General features: G+C 41.1%; 1 protein-coding gene across 6 annotated transcripts in view; it reads left to right on the top strand.

Annotated features, from left to right (window-relative positions):
• LOC143027617 (transmembrane protein 151B-like) overlaps positions 1-20,000 on the top strand; it is a 457,079-nt gene that overhangs the window by 365,856 nt on the left and 71,223 nt on the right. For 4 of the 6 annotated variants that reach the window (XM_076188984.1, XM_076188986.1, XM_076188983.1 and 1 more), the window contains exon 2: positions 1,848-2,503. In XM_076188984.1, coding sequence (XP_076045099.1) covers positions 2,465-2,503 — 39 coding nt within the window. In that variant the 5' untranslated portion in view covers positions 1,848-2,464. Of the gene's footprint in view, positions 1-1,267; positions 2,504-20,000 lie in introns of all 6 variants that reach the window. The other 2 variants (XM_076188982.1, XM_076188981.1) reach the window with 1 other exon arrangement.

Raw genomic sequence — 20,000 nt, 5'->3', positions numbered from 1 at the left:
CGATCTTTATAAAGTTCTTCTTCTTCCACACTTTCTTTTGTTGATCTTCTTGCTTTATTTGCTTCCCTCACTCCATCCCTCCATCTCTTTCTGGGTCTACCAACCGGTCCTCTCCCTCTCGGCTTCCATCGAGAATATTTAACAGGATTCCTCTCTTGATCGATCCTCATGATGTTTCCTTACCATCTTAGTTTACTTGTGTCAACACATTGTAATACTTATTCGGTGTCCAGTTCTTCCATGAAATCATCATTTCTTATAAGATGTTTTCTTGTTACTTCTTTTATCAAATGCGACAAAACCCATCTCTGCTGCTTGTATCTTAATCTTTAGTTTCGTTGTTAGTGTCCACGTCTTTGAGTTATATTTCACTCGTTTTATATATGATGACTTTTACTCTTGATGGTATGAGTCTGTCTTTTAGAAGTAGATACATTAATATTAGATTATTTGTATATTTTTTTCAATTCTTCTTGTTAATATAACATCTCTCGTTCATTTGAACCCCCAAGTACTTAAAAATCTTCCACCAATTTCTGTTGTAGTCCATCTATTTCATTCTCAATATTGTCTTTCTCTATCGCCACCATCACTACCTTAGTCTTACTTGCCTTTATTTTCTTTCCTGATGAGTTCAGATCTTCATTCCAAGCATTCAGGGTATCCTGCAGCACTCTATGAGATCTAGTGACAAGTGGCGCAATATCATTGGAATAAGTCAAAGCAGTCACATTTGCCCAAAATCTCAACCTCTTCATGCATCTATCTATGAACAACACAAACATGTATATATATATATATATATATATATATACATATACATATGTATATATATATGTATATATATGTCTATATACACACATATATATATATATATACATATGTATATATATGTACATATATATATATATATATATATATATATATATATATATATATATATATATACCTTGATAGCGCCTTGGGCTAAGTCAGTCACTTGTTACGTGCTAGCGAAGGTTCGAGTCCTAAACTTGTCCACGTATCAATGTCTGCATGTATGCCTCCTCGAGTTACTCGACGTTGATGGCTTAGAATTAAAGTGAATTGTGGTTGATAAATATATATATATATATATATATATATATATATATATATGTGTGTGTGTGTGTGTGTGTGTGTGTGTGTGTGTGTGTGTGTGTGTTTTTTTAATAAATATAAATACAATTACAAATAGTTACTTTAGTGTGAATAAACCTTACTAAGACATTTTTTTCTTTCTTTGCAGGTCATTTCCCAAGTGGCAGAAAAACGAAAATATTTGCACTCGCCAGCAAGTCTTCTTGTCTAACAACTACCACATTAGATCAACGAGAAGCTGATCTTGTGTTTGTTGTTTTATACTTCAACTAATTATTCAAATGAGATATTGTTATTGGAAGAAAAGAAAACGGGTGTAGTCTGTTGTACGTTGTACAAATAGTTTTTGAAAGTAAGAAGGATTTTGTAAATTTGATTTCCGAGATTTCTAGATTTATGGAATAAGGGCAATAACTAATTAGGGGTGAGAATGACTGAGTGCTCTACTTCTGATAAGAAAGGGAGACGCCTATTTTCTCTAATTGTTTGGGATAGACACTATTTCAACTCCCAGAGTAGATCTTGTAGTGTGACCCATAAAAGTTTGCAAATGAGCTTTGTGAAAAGATCTTCGGATGGTACAGAAGTCTTCTTGTGCCATGAAGTTTTTTCCTGCGTTGCTCATTGGGGCCGATGTTATCAAAAGTTACTGTGAGTGTCTATATTGTGTTGCCTTACTATGTACATATATCAACGTTTGTGTGATCATAACTGTGTCTCTTTCCCAGGTGGTTATCAATTCGCATGACGTTCGACCTCATCTACAGTATTTGTAAAATATTTCTAAAGGATTATTTATTCTCGTGTGGAAAAAACAAAGAACTAAAATAAGATAAATACATAAAAAGGAATGTTTAAGCATGTCCAAGTAACTTCCAAGTACAAATTCAAATCAAACTCTTTTACGTACGAATGAAAAGATATATATTTTTTCTTGTTGATCGTTATTGGTTTGATAAATGTTGGAAGTGGAAAATGAACACAAATTTCACTGATACTAAATGTGTTTGAAATCCTCATTTACCTTGATATCGGTGATTGTGGTTTGAGCAAGGAGAGAAAATCATAGCGGCAGCAACTGTGAGATGACTGATAATGTTACTTCTGTTACCCGCGGAACAAAACAAACCCACCATGAAGGGGAAGAAGTACAAAAAGAGAGTTCTGGACTCCACCAATCGCGTCCCGCTGACTCTGTGACCTATCGTCTCCTGTCTGACTTGTCATCAGTTCTATGACCTTCAGACCGTGAAGCTTCTGAGCTACTTTGGGATCTTGCCCAAACTTGAATCCGCTAACAGTCCGCTTCCATCTCTGACTATCCCCGGATGTTTCCAAAAGCAGGATGAGCCCACAGGCAGCATCTGAAGAGGAGTCGGATGAGGTAAGCTACCTTTTGAGTTCTTTATAAAAAAAAAAAAAAAAAAAAAAAAAAAAAAAAAAAAAAAAAAAAAAAAAAAAAAAAAAAAAAAAAAAAAATCCTACAGATTTGATGGTCCTTAAGACTTAGTTTATTTCGAAAACTATCATGAAAATGATTACTTGCGCAAAAGCTCTCTTTGCATGTGTGAGTATATATATTAACTTCTGTACATGTACATTGATATGACCATGCATATGCGCTGGATGTTTTAATGTATGAACGTGATCATATTCATAAACACAAGTATCTGAGGAAAATATGACAAAAGAAATTATTTGAATTCATGAATAAATTGTACTGTAATATATATATATATATATTTTTTTTTAAAAAGAGTTAACCATAAAACATGGACACAATCATGATAACCTTTTATAACAAAGGTGACTTAATCGTAATCATGTTGGTCTCGCATTTTCTTAGTCGTGGGTTCGAATCCTGCACTACTTTCCGATTCTCTAATAGTCAAAGTGTATGGGTTACGGCTTCGGCCGCAGGTACACACCTGGCGTAGACTCCGTACCATATATAAATGATTTCTCATGTAATGACTAAAGGATTACAAAGGAGGAGCATGCCAACAGGAGACCTTTTGGTCTATAAATAGGTCAAATGCGAAAAAATCATAATAATGATAAATAAATAAATAAAAATTATAATATAAGTAGTAATAAGTAAAATAAATAAATAAGTGCATAGGTATAGTTAAATAATAGACAAACAGATAAATTGTAAATAACAATAAATTGACAGATAAATAATGATAAATGAAAATCAAGCAATCAATGATAAACAAACAGTCGTTTTAGTTATCCGCGATATCTGCCAGCCCATACGTTCTAGCTTTCCGCGTTTGTACAAAGTATACACGCGACATCGACAGTCCTAATAAATGTGATAGAATTGATGTCATCTTGTTAACGGGGGTCGCGTTATGACGTAGACGTGACGTGATGTGAAGTAGGTGATCATGTTGCTCATAGTTACTTGTCAAATGAAGCAATGGTCATCGTGTATCGCGATAGTATTTGCACCTTGTCTTACTGTCAGTCTATTCACTCTTTGTAAAAAAAAAAAAAAAAAAAAAAAAAAAAAAAAAAAATAATAATAATAATAATAATAATAATAATAATAATAATAACAATAAATAGATAAATAAATTAATAAATAAAATAGAATAAATAAATAGATAAATAAGATAGAATGAAAAATAAAATGAAATTATAATAATAATAATAAATAATGAAAAACATAAATACATAAATATACAAATCAATAGATAAAATAGAAAATAGAAAATAAGAAATAAAATAGAAATAAAAAATAAAGTGAAATGAAATAAAATAGAATAAAATGAAACAAAATAAAACAAAATAAGGTTATATCCAAGGAAAGGAAGTGTGGAAATATCCAGAAAAAATGTCAAGTTGTGGAGACAGCCTCGAGCACAATTTGCCATTTTATGGGGATATTTATATATGGTCTATAACTCATATCACCCATAAAACGCACCAGGTAGGGTACAGCCATTTCACGCTACAGGTGAACACTGTATTGTGTCGATGGAAGTGTGAACGTGCAATGATGTAGTGTAGCGGTTCTCAAACTTTTTCGTGAGCGACTCTATTTGGAACACTTAATTCCTTCTCGACCCAAAATGGACACAAAATGGACAGTGATATACACCCTTTACATTGGAAAAAAATATAATGTGTACAGCTTTTCTTTAACAAAACTGAATTAACAGAATCCATGAACAGACATTACCTAAGTAATGTGCGGTTAAAAGAAAAATTTAATTAGTCAAGTATTTGAAATACTCTGAAAACGTGAGAATTTTCCGTGTCCCTGAGACCCATCAAAATTGATGTCGCGATCCAACTTTGGGTCGCGACCCATAGTTTGAGAACCACTGAATTGTAGCGTGTAAGGTTGTTCGGTTTGTTGGAAGATGGAAGAAGTCTTGCTGGTGCTGGTGGACGAAGTTACTGAGGAAATGACTGTGACGCTGCCCAGGCTGGGGGTACCTAGTCTTATCAACAGCCCTCCATGTTTGACGCTGTGTTTTCAAGAATTAAATTCTGACTATTCGTCCTCTTCACTATCCCAATTCATCTGAGCGATAGTCAGTATAAAGAAGAAATACTGATTCTGTTTTTATTGCATATGTTCGACAACAATTTACTTTTACAAATCAGACCTTTATTTGGAAACATGGTCTTCGGTTCATTACAAAACCAAAAAGACGTGATTGAAGAAATCCTTTATAATCTCGCTTGATGTATTGTACCACAAATGTGCAATGATAACAAGTATAGAGAAGTCACCAGCTTTTAAGTACATTCCGAGCCTCACAGATAAATTGAAAAGATCTATGGGTATCACCTCTCAATGATTTACAGCAATGGGTGCTTCTCGTATAAATATTTTCTTGTTGGCTGCTCACTTAAGCTATGTGCAAAATCTCGCGGTGGAGATGATTAATTGATTTATATATTACCTCATCTTCTCATAACGCAACCCATCTATCAATCTAAACTGGAAATGAAATGAAAAATTCCTGGACATCATAACTTGCCCCCTTACCTTCTCTCTTCTTATCTCATAATACCTTCTCCTCTCCTCTCCTGTTGTCTCATACCATCTCGACGCTCCCCACTCCTCGTGTGAGGAGAGTGAGAAGTGAAACCATATTAAATTTGGTCTGGGACGCTCTTCCGGATGCTCGAGACTTCGTTTTCTTTGCTGTTCCGTCTTCGTCGTCATCTTCACGTTTTCTCTACTTCCCCATTTTCTCCTCCTCCTCCTATTTCTCCTCCCCCCTCCCCTCTGTCACAAACCTTTGCCTCGAACCTCGATTCCTAGGAGCCTTAATAACTATCCACGTTCTCTCTCTCTCTCTCTCTCTCTCTCTCTCTCTCTCTCTCTCTCTCTCTCTCTCTCTCTCTCTCTCTCTCTCTCTCTCTCTCTCTCTCTCTCTCCCTCCCTTCCTCCCCCCCCCTCTCTCTCTCTCTCTCTCTCTCTCTCTTTAACGAAACGATTTCTTTGGTGTAATTTTTTCTACTTCGTAAGTTGCACAAAATTTAGCAACGTTGGCTTAATATGTAGGACACACAAACTAGGAAGCAAGAAAAAATACTAAGTAGATAAATAATTGAATAGATAAATGAATAAATAAATAAGTGAATATTCAAGTAAACAGATAAATAGATGAACGAATGAAAAGCAAAGAAATAAATAAAGAAATAAATGAATGAGTAAATGAATAGTTGAATAAATCAATGAATAAATTAATAGATTAGTTAATTAATTAACGAAAGAAAAATAAATGAATGTATAATAAATCAATGAATAAATAAACGAATAAATCAATGAATAAATTGATAACTGAATAAAAACTACCAAGTTATATAAATATACAAACATGATATGTATAAATGTATCAGGCAAAATTCAGAACAGAAGTTAGGTTTAGGATGGAAATTTCATACTTTTATATATTGAAAATAAAAATCAGATAATACAAAGACGTTGAGACTGCTACATTCTCAGTTCAAAAAAAAAAAAAAAGATGAAAAAGACTTGTAAAGAGAGAAAGAATATAGAAAAGAAAAGAAAAACGAAGAGGACGATGAAGTAAGAGAAGAGGAAGAGGAGAAGGATAAGTGAATAGAGAACAGAAGAAAGAAATAGGAAATAAAGGAAGAACGTGAATGGAGACAGAAGGAGGAGACTAAGGGAGATTAGAGAAGAAGAAGAGTAGGAAAAGGAGTCAGGAGTTTAAGAGCTTAGTATAGAAGACGCATCGAGTCTAGATACACCGGGAGTTACCGTTATGTTAATAAGGCTGTGAGACGATCAGAGGGGACGGGAGGTGAAGGAAGGAGAAGGGAGGGGAGAGGAGGAGAGGGAAGAAGGAGAGAGGAAAGGGAGAGGAGGGGAGGGAAGTGGAGGGAAGGGAGGAAGAAGAAAGGAAAGGGAGAGGAGGGGAGAGAAGGAGAGGGAGGAAAGGGGAAGGAAGAAGGGAGGGGAGAGGAGGGAGGGAAGCAGAGGGGAGGGAGGAGGAAGAAAGGAAAGGGAGAGGAGGGGAGGGAGGTGGAGGAAAGGGAAGAAGAAGGGAGGGGAGAGGAGGGGAGGGAAGGGGAGGGGAGGGAGGAAGAAGGGAGGGGAGAGAAGGGGAGGGAAGGGGAGGGAGGAAAGGGGAGGGAAGGGAGAGGAGGGGAGGGAAGGGAAGGGAGGAAAGGGGAGGGAAGGGAGAGGAGGGGAGGGAAGCGGAGGGAGGAGAGGGGAAGGGAGAAGAGGGAACATAAGAACATAAGAATGAAGGAGACTGGAAGAGACCATAAAACCTACACTAGGCAGTTCCATGTTCATTACCAATCTGTCATCCCCATCCATAAAGTTGCCTAACCGTTTCTTGAAACAACCGATAGTTTCAGAGCTCACTAATTGGTTACTAAGTCTATTCCAATCGTTGACCACCCTATTAGTAAACCAATTCTTTCCTATTTCCTTCTTAAATCTAAATTTGTCCAATTTAAATCCATTACTGCGAGTTCTGCCCTGTTGTCTTAATATAATGAACTTGTTTGCGTCACCCTTGTTAAAGCATTTTATCCACTTGAACACCTCTATTAGATCACCCCGCACTCTACATCTTTCCAGAGAGTGTAAGTTAAGGTGCCTAGCCTCTCTTCATAAGGTGAATTTTTGACTTCATGTATCATTTTGTTCATTCTCCTCTGTTCTGATTCTAGTAAATTGGTGTCCATTCTATAAGACAGAGACCAAAACTATATCGCATAGTCAAGGATGGGTCTAACTAATGCTAGATAGAGTTTGATAATTACCTCTGCATTTCTATTCGTAACCGTCCTAGTAATGAAACCTAATTCTCTGTTAGCTTTATTCCTGGCGATAATGCACTGTTTCCTGGATTTAAGGTCAGGACTCACTAGAACCCCCAAGTCTCTCTCGCACTCGGTGTTCTCTGAAAACGTGTTATCTAAGCTATATCTGCTTTCGGGTTTGTGTAGCCCTGCGTTTAGCACACTGCACGTTGAAATATTTAAGTCCATTTGCCATTTCACCGACCATGCGAACAACTTGTTAAGATCATCCTGCAGAATCTTGGCGTCATCTTCTGACCTAATTAGGCGTCCTATTCTAGTGTCGTCCGCAAACTTACTAACATCACTATTAATCCCACTGTCCAAGTCGTTTATATACATAATGAACAATAAGGGAACCAGTAAGGGAAAGGACGAGTAGGGGAGGGAGGGGAGGGGAGGGAAGTGAGTGGAAAGGAGGGGAGAGGAGAGGAGGGGAGGCCAGATGAGAGGAGGGAAATGGAGGAAAGGAGAGGAGGGAGAGGAAAGGAGAGGAGGGAGAGGAAAGGAGGGGAAGAGAGGAGAGAGTAGGGGAGGGGAGGGGAGATGATGGGAAAGGAGAGGAAGGGAAAGGAGGGGAGAGGAGGGAGGGGAGTGAAGGGTAGAATAGAGGAGGGGAGGGGAGGAGAGCGGAAAGGAGGGGAAGAGAGGAGAGAGTAGGGAAGGGAAAGGGGAGGGGAGATGATGGGAAGGGAGAGGAAGGGAAGGGAGGGGAGGGGGAGGGGAGGGAAGAGGAGGAGAATGGAGAAGAGGGGAAAAAGAGAGATGGGGTTAGAACAGGGGAGGGGAGAGAAGGGAGGAGGGTGCGTAGGAGCAAAAGGTATGATATCCATTGCAGGCGAAAGGTGTCCACGACTGCAACTATGCCATTGTTGCACAGTAGATGGTGATAGTTGTCATGGTGATGGGAATGGTGAGGGTGGTGTCCTTCTCTAACCATGTCACTCTTCAAGGCTGCATGGTCATTGGCATCACTACTACACCACTGACACCCTCCTCGCCTCACCTCTTTGCGTCCTATATCAGGCAGAGCATACAAGGAGGTAGTTTTAAAGATCGTGGGATCCTCGATGCATTCTTTTTCTCCGACTTCCATATTAGTTTCCCTCACTTAGCACATCCACATCCGTAGCACGTCCATTAACCCCCCATTTCTAAATTACCCCCATTTGGGGGTAATTTACCCCTTGTTCCCAGACCACTGCGTTTACCAGGTTTGGTTGTAGTCCTTTAGTCGTGAGAATATCATGTTTGTGTCGTTAACTCCGTAATTATGTTTCCTTTTATATTGGGTAACGACCACCTACTTCCTTCACGCCCTATCGGCAAGGAAGGATTACAAAGGATTACAAAGGCGGAGCATGCCGACAGAGGACCTTTTGGTCCATATCTATGTCGGATGCGAAAAAAAATAATGATAAACAAATAAATGAAAAGATAAAAACAATAATAATGTAAATAAGGAGATTATTTTGATTAGCGTTTTCAGGTCCCCTTCTTGACACTCTGGAACTAGATAATGACAGGAGACCTTTTGGTCCATATCTAGGTCGGATGCGAAGAAAAAATCATAATAATGATAAACAAATAAACGAATGAATAAAAGCAATAATAATGCAAATAAGGGGATTATTTTGATTAGCGTTTCCAGGTCCCCATCTTGACACTCTGGAATTAGATAATTGTCCCAGCAACAGTCTAAAAGCGGACATGGCCAATTACGACCGCTCATGTGACCTGGATCTAATTGGTGAAAAAAATGTCGTTTAACGCTAATTGTTACTAAATATCTGAGGTACGATGACAGGTTTATACCATATGTACAGTACTCAAAATTGAAATATTTTTGCATTATACAGAGATGAGGTGATTTAACAATTTTGCAGGTACAAAATGATGTTACAGTTTCAGAAGACAATTATTAAAATTAAAGGTTAATAACATCTCACAAAATATATTTCTTTATGTAGAAAAAGTCATCGTACAGAAATATAAAAAAAAGAAAATAGATGAACATGGAAATGCCATATTCATAGACGTACAAAATACAGACATATATATTTATACTGTATATATATGTATATATATATATATATATATTTATATATATATATTATATATATATATATATATATTCACGAGGTAAGAAAAAATACAGAACATATATGTATGGGCATACAACACACACGTAGATGTACACATTTCAGTATCACTGCTCTGCGAGTCGTTACTCCAACTCTCGTGGATGGGGGATTGGGTGTGTGTGTGCGTGGTCATAGCATAACCCATAGATTAATCATATACAGTATGAGCTCTGAGCTCTCTTTCGGGAGGGTAATAGCTGTCGATCACGAGTCCAACACGGGATCCAAGACCATGGTGAATCAAACACAAACATACGCAAACACACACACGCACACACACACACACACACACACACACACACACACACACACACACACACACACACACACACACACACACACACACACACACACACCCACACACACACACACACACAGACACACACACACACACACACACACACACACACACACACACACACACACACACACACACACACACACACACACACACACACACACACACACACGGCTTGCATGGCGCAGTGGAAGAGTCCGCGGCCACCACTACGGCGGTGTGGGATCGAATCCCGCCCAGGTCTGAAATAATTTCAGTATCGCTGCGCTGCGGGTTGTTACTTCAACTCTCGTGGGCGGGGAGTTGGATGTGTGTGCGTGTGAAGTCACAGCATTACCCATAGATCGGTCATATACGAGCTCTGAGCTCTCTTCCGGGGGGGAAATAGCTGTCGATCACGAGTCCAACACGTGATCCAAGACCATGGTGAATCACACACACACACACACACACACACACACACACACACACACACACACACACACACACACACACACACACACACACACACACACACACACACACACACACACACACGCACACACACACGACTCGTGGCGCGGTAGGTAAAGTTCCCGGCCGCCACTACGGCGGTTCGAGTTCGAATCCCGCCCAGGGCTGAAATAATTTCAGTATCGCTGCGCTGCGAGTTGTTACTTCAACTCTCGTGGGCGGGGAGTTGGGTGTGTGTGTGTGTGAAGTCACAGCATTACCCATAGATCGGTCATATATGAGCTCTGAGCTCTCTTCCGGGAGGGAAATAGCTGTCGATCATGAGTCCAAACACGTGATCCAAGACCATGGTGAATCACACACACACACACACACACACACACACACACACACACACACACACACACACACACACACACACACACACACACACACACACACACACACACACACACACGGCTTGCAGGGCGCAGTGGAAGAGTCCGCGGCCACCACTACGGCGGTGTGGGATCGAATCCCGCCCAGGTCTGAAATAATTTCAGTATCGCTGCGCTGCGGGTTGTTACTTCAACTCTCGTGGGCGGGGAGTTGGATGTGTGTGCGTGTGAAGTCACAGCATTACCCATAGATCGGTCATATACGAGCTCTGAGCTCTCTTCCGGGGGGGAAATAGCTGTCGATCACGAGTCCAACACGTGATCCAAGACCATGGTGAATCACACACACACACACACACACACACACACACACACACACACACACACACACACACACACACACACACACACACACACACACACACACACACACACACACACACACACACACACACACACACACACACTCGAACACAGCAAAACCGTCTAACGAACTCCATGCCTCACGCGCAGTGATAATATGTAATCTAATTTCAGACAAACAAGCATCGCCTTAGGCGCACGCGAATTGGCTGGAGAGTTTGTCCGTCGCCTTAGGGCCTTCATACTCTGGCTTTATGTCTTCTTCGTTTCTTCTCTTCCTAGAGGATGAACGCTACGAAGACGATTGAAGTTGTCTGGCTGGAAACAGAATAAGGCCCCGTACACATTAGCGCTTTGAACCGCACGGAAACCAAGTAACCACTGAAAAAGTACTCGGTTGTGTTTGAACGTCTTTACTGACTAACATTGGAATTGAAACGCCGCGCTTTGAACCGCGCGTGAAACCAAATAGTCCCTGAAAAACTACTCGGTTGTGTTTGAACGTCTTTACTGACTAACATTGGAATTGAAATTTTGTGAATTTGAAAAGATGCAGGACGACTTGGGCGACAGTTTTCTAAACTTCACTAAGGATAATTCAACACTGTGTCTAATTGAATAAACACGACAAAGGAAACATGGACTGGAATTGAAGCGTTTATTCCTGACGTTTCGTCTTTTGACTTTCCCAAAGGAATGAGCATTCTAGATAAGTGCAGAGTTTATATACATACCCCCTTGAGCCGCAAAGCATGTATATAAACTCTGCACGTATCCAGTATGCTCATTCCTTTGGGAAAGTCAATAGAGGATACGTCAGGAATAAAAGCTTCACTTCTAGTCCATGTTTCATTTGCTATGTTTACGCAACTTGTTCACATGGATTTTCACTGTGTCTAATATTGGTCTAGGTTTAACTTCTCTCAAAAGGATTACAAAGGATTACAAAGGCGGAGCATGCCAACAGGCGACCTTTTGGCCCATAACTAGGTCGGATGCGAAAAAAAATTAATAATGATAAATAAATAGATAAATAAGTAAATAAATAAAAATATGATAATATAAACAATGAGAAATAAAATAAATAGATAAATGCATAGGTATAGTTAGATAATAAACAAACAGGCAAATAGTAAATAATAATAAATTGACATATAACTAATAATAAATGTGAATCAAGCAAATAATAATAAACAGACAAACGATAAAAAACAACAACAATTGATATAGAATAAATGACAGTCCTTACAGCGTCTTGCGTAGGTGTTTATCTAAATGATTCTTAAAGCTTCGAACTGAACTACATTGCACTGCCTCTGCAGGAAGTTTATACCATTCATTAACTACACGGTTGGATTCATTTAGTTTCTCAATATATAACCCAGAGGTAATATGACATTTGGAGATTCGAAAAATAAAAAAAATCGCAAACGAAGTCATTTCTAGTCAATCGAACTCTCTCGAGTCGTGATTGTGTGACCGGAGCTTTAAATACGCAGAACCGAACACAAAAGGAAAAATTTGCGCCTCAGCACAGATAAAGTAAATTCTCTATGGATTGACTCAGAGGCGGATATAATCATCTAGCGTCACTTGGAATAAGGACTCCAAAAGGATTATTGGAAGCAATATTAACTCTTTCGTGCTCTGCATTCGAGATCGTTTGGCGTGAGTTAGAACAAAGATGATCAAAGACAAGGAGCACAAAGATATCCAGAAAGCTGGATGAGTACGTAGAAGGAACTTCATCATGGATCTTGGTTTTAGATATAATTACATTCAATCATAAAGGTAAAGCATTCAGAAGATCTTCCTTCGTGTACATAACAATGCCGTATCCTAAGTAATTGATAGATAAACGATTAAACACACATAAATGAATAAATAATCTCATAATGGGAAAGTAAACATGTCTTGTTGTTCCTCTTGCTCGAGCAAGCACAGTAGAAGACTATTGAGATAATGGCAGCCACCAAGTGCATCTTCCCCTCGAGGGGATGGCGGTTCGAATCCTGCCACCGGCGAAGTTGAACCAAGGGCATGGTTTATTAAATTCTGCGCTATAAAGTCCTCTGTATATGTATATGTATATGTATATATATATATATATATATATATATATATATATATATATGATAACAATAAATAAATAAAAATTATAATAATATTAATAATCTAATAAATAAAAGCGGTTTCGTGTCTGTCTGTCTGTCTGTCTGTCAGACTTTTTTCTCGATTCGATCGATCGACTAATTTCGATTTCGACGACTCAACCTTACTTTGCAAATTTTTCAGATTAAACTTGGCTCCAATTTATGAGTAGCATTCAAAGTAATTGAGCTTTTCGAACAAATATTGGCTAATTAAAAAAAATAAAAAATAGTCAGACTTTTTTCTCGATTCGATCGATCGACTAATTTCGATTTCGACGACTCAACCTTACTTTGTAAATGTTTCAGATTAAATTTGGCTCCAATTCATGAGTAGCATTCAAAGTAATTTAGCTTTTCGAAAAAATATTGGCTATTAATAAAATAATAATAATAAAAAAACAACAATATATAAGAAAAATAATAAAATACACTTGCCATACATACCTTTGATAAGTTATTAAAATTGAGAATAAATTCGATAAAAAATTGTTTTTAAACGAGCTAATATCAATTTCGTCTCTATATTATACAATTTATTCTTTTAAAAATTTGTTAATTTTTTCGATCGATCCAGGTGACGCGATTCGAACTGCCCGATTTGTTGTTCGTCGAATCGCACTTTAGGTTAGTAATAAATGAGGTCGTCACCTCCTCATTCGCTCAATAAAACTGGTAATTATAGCGGTAGTGTTTCAGACTTGAATCCTTTTAGTATGGATTCTAATATCATCATTAACACTGTTAACAGTAGAAGTAGAAAAATAAAAATAAGTGAAAATTGTAATAGTAAAAAAAAAAAAAAAGAAAATAAGTGAGATGGAAAAAGAGAAAATTAGGAATGGAAATAGGGAATATCAAAGGAGAAGAAGAGAATCATTAACTGAAGGTCAAAAGCAAAAAATAAGGGAAATTGACAAGGACGCACATAGAAGTCAGAGAAAAAACCTTAATGATGAAAGAAGACAAGAAATTTTAGAAATTGATAGAGAAGCGCATAGAAGTCAGAGAGAAAACCTTAATGATGAAAGGAGACAGGAAATTTTAGAAATTGATAGAGAAGCACATAGAAGTCAGAGAGAAAACCTTAATGATGAAAGGAGACAGGAAATTTTAGAAATTGATAGAGAAGCACATAGAAGTCAGAGAAATCAATTGAATTTGGAGCAAAATGCAAGAATATTACAGTCAAGACGGAATGATTATGCTCAAAAACAGACTAATAATAACTATGGTGAAGCGTTTACATACCAAAGCTCAAAAAATTATACAAATATGGCATATATTGGTCAAATGAATAAAATTTGTAAATATTGTCGAGCTAAACTATTTCAAAGTGAGCCTGCAGGTTTATGCTGTTCATCAACATGCTGAGATCTCAGAGGCGAAGCCCCTTCCTAACAAAATCTAGTAATAAATAAAATGAATAAATGCATAGTTATAGCTTGTTAGTGATATTTGTGAGTAGTGTGTCAGTGTAGTGTCCCACCTTCAAGCCGTGGGTAGCTGTGTTTTGACTCTTTTAGAGATCAATCTTCCCATCCGTTTGCCCGTGAGGGATGGGAGGAAGAGGGACATAGAATGGCTGTTTGTTTAGCTTTAAGATGAATATTTCAATACAGTGGTTCCCAACCTTTTCTGGCTTGAGGCACCCTTACCTTTCAGAATTACCCGGCACCCTTACTACATACATACATATACCAAGGCTTCTTTCCCCCTTACCAGGGGGGTAGCCAAAAAGGACAAGGCACAAAAACATTCCCACCCATTTCATCCCCGAAAACACTCCACACCCCTCCACCCTCCCTCCCATCTTAGTACCTCCCAGATGACGGGTCATCCCTGCACCCTGTCCACTGCCCTGGGTCAGAAGCAATGTCGCAGGACACAGCACATCCACAGCAAGGCCGCTTCATTAAATCGGCGACCCCCCCCCCTCTCCGTCCCCCCATGTAAAGTAGAGGACGGGGAGAAATCCCTTCGGGCTGCGTCAAAAATTTTGCTCACACACATTACCTCACCCCCATTCCCCCGTCCAATCCACCTCATGCATCACAACATTTTCCATATACAACCATTCTCCATTCACCCCTGTCTTCTGTCCTCTCCCGTCCTTCCTCAACCGACATTCCCCTCTTCCCCAAAGCCCCCTTCACCCCATCCATCCATCTCATCCTAGGACGTCCCCTCATGTTCACTCCCTCCACATCTGCCTTCCATACCTCCTTTACTAGTCTTTCTTCACTCATTCTTTCCATGTGTCCAAACCATCCTAATACTATTTCATCCACCCTATCTCCCAGCTCCCTTTCCACCCCTGTTCTCCTCCTCCTCACTTCCTCATTTCTCACTCTATCTAGCCTAGCAACCCCCATCACACTTCTCAGACATCTCATCTCAAACTCATTCAAGTTCCTTCTCTCTTCCTCTCTCATGTTCCATGTTTCTGCTCCATACAGTGCTGTTGGCACAATCACTCCTTCACACAGTCTCCTCTCAGCATCCATTCCCAGATTCCTATTCCTCATTACACTTTTTAAACCACCCAGGCATTTACTCGCTTCTCTTACTAGAACATATAAATTCTAGTTTGTCAGTATTTTGTTGATTCAACATCAGTGTAACAAAATTTCGTCCCTCGATAATAAAAAACAACTCATCTTTACACTGATGCTGCTTGAATGAATAAAAGTGGATGACAGGGTCGGTAATACGAAAATCAATTTTTGCCCTGAATTTTGGCGGCCCCCTTAGTTGATCTCACGGTACCCTCAGTTGATCTCACGGCACCCTCAGTTGATCTCACGGGACCCTCAGATGATCTCACGGCACCCTCAGTTGATCTCACGGCACCCTCAGTTGATCTCACGGCACCCTCAGTTGATCTCACGGCACCCTCAGTTGATCTGACGGCACCCTCAGTTGATCTCACGGCACCCTCAGTTGATCTCACGGCACCCTCAGTTGATCTCACAATACCCTCAGATTATCTCACGGCACCCTCAGTAGATCTCACGACACACTCAGTTGCTCTCACGGAACACTCAGATGATCTCACGGCACCCTCAGTTGATCTCACGGGACCCTCAGATGATCTCACGGCACCCTCAGTTGATCTCACGGCACACTCAGTTGGTCTCACGGCACCCTAAGTTGATCTCACGGCACACTCAGTTGATCTCACGGCACCCTCAGTTGATTTCATGGTACCCTCAGTTGATCTGACGGCACCCTCAGTTGATCTCACGGCACCCTCAGTTGATCTGACGGCACCCTTAGTTGATCTGACGGCACCCTTAGTTGATCTCACAGCACCCTCATTTGCTCTCACGGCGCCCTCAGTTGATCTCACGGCACACTCAGTTGATCTCATGGTACCCTCAGTTGATCTCACGGCACCCTCATTTGCTCTCACGGCACCCTCAGATGATCTCACGGCACCCTCAGTTGATCTCACGGCACCCTCAGATGAACTAACGGCACCCTCAGATGATCTCATGGTTCCCTCAGCTGATCTCACGGCACCCTCAGTTGATCTCACGGCACCCTTAGTTGATCTCACGGCACCCTCAGTTGATCTCACGGCACCCCCAGTTGATCTCATGGCACCCTCAGTTGATCTCACGGCACCCTTAGTTGATCTCACGGCACCCTCAGTTGATCTCACGGCACCCTCAGTTGATCTCACGGCACCCTCAGTTGATCTCACGGCACCCTCAGTTGATCTCACGGCACCCTTAGTTGATCTGACGGCACCCTCAGTTGATCTCACGGCACACTCAGTTGATCTCACGGCACACTCAGTTGATCTCACGGCACACTCAGCTGATCTCACGGCACCCTCAGTTGATCTCACGGCACTCTTTGGTTCTTTGGGGACCACTGGAATATTACCTTGTGTATTTTTTACCAGATCGTAGTAATCTTATTGCGCTTCCAAAAGATATTAGACCTCCATGTCAAGGAATTCAATGCTATTGGGCCCGTTTGTTTTAGATGGTAATTTGATATCTTAGCCTACTGCAATAAGAGTTTCTATATATGGTCTATTTGTTTATTTATCTATTCATCTATCTATATATTTCGTTTGCTTGTGACGTAAGCTATACCTGGTTTAAGTTAGGGTTATATTTTTTCTTCTAGGATCTACACATTTCTTCCTAACTTTCAGTCTATTTTTTCTATCTGTGCTGCTTTATTTATGGATGAATACTGCATTGCATCCAGCTTCTCTAAGTCTTTTTTTATTTCTTACTTATATCCTTGTCTTATCCTTGTATCCTTTCTTGCACCCTCTGGATTTATGTTAGTTTATTTATCACATATATTTTACTAATACTTCGTTCGTAAAACGAAATTATTTGAATCACGCAACCAAACTTCGTTCACGTACAATGCTTATATATCGTTTGAGAGGCTGTATTGATACGTGAACCACGAACGATATGAAATGAAAGAGGACTGAATAAATATGACAAAATTTAATGAGTTGTGAGACAAGGAGGAAAAGAAGAAGAGAAAAATGAGAAAGAAGAAGAGGAGGAAGAGAAAGAGGAGGAGGAGAAGGAGGAGGAGGAAGAAGGGGAGGAAGATGATGAGAAGGAGGAGAAGGATGATAAGGAGGAAAAGGAGGAAGAGGAGAAGGAATGGAAGGTGAGGATTGGTCGAACTGACACGGAGGGGCAATTTGCAGGAGGAGGAAGAAGAGGAGGAAGAGGAGGAGGAGGAGGAGGAGGAGGAGGAAAGAGAGAAAGAGGAAGAGGAGGAGGAAGAGGAGGAGGAGTGGAAGGTGAGGATTGGTCGAACTGACACGGAGGAGCAATCTGAAGGAGGAGGAGGAGGAATAGGAGGAAGAGGAGAAGGAAGAGGAAGAATAGGAGGAGGAGTGGAAGGTGAGGATTAGTCGAACTGACACGGAGGGGCAATTTGCAGGAGGAGGAGGAAGAGGAGGAAGAGGAGGAAGAGGAGGAAGAGGAGGAAGAAGAGGAAGAGGAGGAGGAGTGGAAGGTGAGGATTGGTTGAACTGACGCGGAGGGGCAATTTGCAGGAGGAGGAGGAAGAAGAGGAGGAAGAGGAGAAGGAAAAAGAGGAAGAAGAGGAGGAGGAGGAGGAGGAAGCGGAGGAGGAGGAGGAGGAAGGTGAGGATTGTTTGACCTATGGAGGAGTAATTTGAAGGAGGAGGAGGAAGATGAGGAATAAGAGTAGGCGAAGGAGAAGCAAGAAGAGGAGGAAGAGGAGGAGAAGGAAGAAAAAGAGGAAGAGAAGGAAGAGGAGGAGGAGTGGAAGGTGAGGACTGCTCGAACTGACGCGAAGGGGCAATTTCCAGGAGGAGGAGGAAGAAGAGGGGGAAGAGGAGGAGGAGGAGGAGGAGAAGGAGAAGCAAGAAGAGGAGGAAGAAGAGGAAGAGGAGGAGGAAGAGAAAGAAGAGGAAGAAGAGGAGGAAGAGGAGGATGAGGATGAGTGAAAGGTGAGGACTGGTCGAACTGACACTGAGGGGCAATTTGAAGGAGGAGGAGGAGGAAGAGGAGGAAGAGGAAAAAGGAAGAGAAGGAAGAATAGGAGGAAGAGGAGGAGGAGTGGAAGGTGAGGATTGGTCTAACTGACACGGAGGGGTAATTTGCAGGAGGAGGAGGAGGAAGAGGAGGAAGAGGAGAAGGAAGAGAAGGAAGAAGAAGAGGGAGAGGAGAAAGAGGAAGAAGAGGAGGAAGAATGGAAGGTGAGGATTGGTTGAACTGACACGGAGGGGCAATTTGCAGGAGGAGGAAGAAGAGGAGGAAGAGGAGAAAAAGGAAGAGGAGGAGGAAGAGGAAGAAAAGGAGGAGGAGGAAGGTGAGGACTGTTTGACCTACGGAGGAGCAATTTGAAGGAGGAGGAGGAAGAGGAGGAGAGGGAAGATGAGGAAGAAGAGGAGGTGAAGGAGAAGCAAGAAGAGGAGAAAGAGGAGGAGAAGGAAGAAGAGGAGGAGGAGTGGAAGGTGAGGACTGCTTGAACTGACACGGAGGGGCAATTTGCAGGAGAAGGAGGAAGAAGAGGAGGAAGAGGAGGAGAAGCAAGAAGGGGAGGAAGAGGAGGAAGAGGAGGAGGAAGAGAAGGAAGAGGAAGAGGAGGAGAGGAAGGTGAGGACTGGTCGAACTGACACGGAGGGGCAATTTGCAGGAGGAGGAGGAGGAAGAGGAAGAGGAAGAGGAGGAGTAGGAGGAGGAGGAGTAGGAGGAGGAGGAGGAGGAGGAGGTGAATGACGAAGAGGAGGAAGAGGGATGGAAGGTGAGGACTGGTCGAACTGACACGGAAGGGCAATTTGCAGGAGGAGGTGGAAGAGGAGGAGGAGGAGGAAGAGGAGGAAGAAGAGGAGAAGGAAGAAGAGGAAGAAGAGGAGGAGGAAGAGGAGGATGAGAAGGTGTATGAGGAGGAAGAAGAGGAGGAGGAGGAGAAGGAAAAAGAGGAGGAGGAAGAGGAAGAGGAGGAGGAGAGGAAGGTGAGGACTGGTCGAACTGACACGGAGGGGTAATTTGCAGGAGAAGGAAGAAGAGGAGGAAGAGGATGATGAAGAGTAGGAGAAGGTGGAAGAAGAGGAAGAAGAGGAGGAATGGAAGGTGACGAATGGTCGAACTGACACGGAGGGGCAATTTGCAGGAGGAGGAGGAAGAAGAGGTGGAAGAAGAGGAGGAAGAGGAGGAGGAGGAGGAAAGGAGGAAGGTGAGGAAGAGGAGGTGAAGGAGAAGCAAGAAGAGGAGGAGAAGGAAGAAGAAGAGGAAGAGGAGGAGGAGGAGTGGAAGGTGAGGAT

Source organism: Oratosquilla oratoria, chromosome 8 (assembly GCF_046742065.1).
Source record: "Oratosquilla oratoria isolate Oo_2021 chromosome 8, ASM4674206v1, whole genome shotgun sequence".
NCBI lineage: Eukaryota > Metazoa > Arthropoda > Malacostraca > Stomatopoda > Squillidae > Oratosquilla > Oratosquilla oratoria.
The sequence above is the reverse complement of the archived record's forward strand: the minus strand, read 5'-3'. Positions and strand labels throughout refer to the sequence as shown.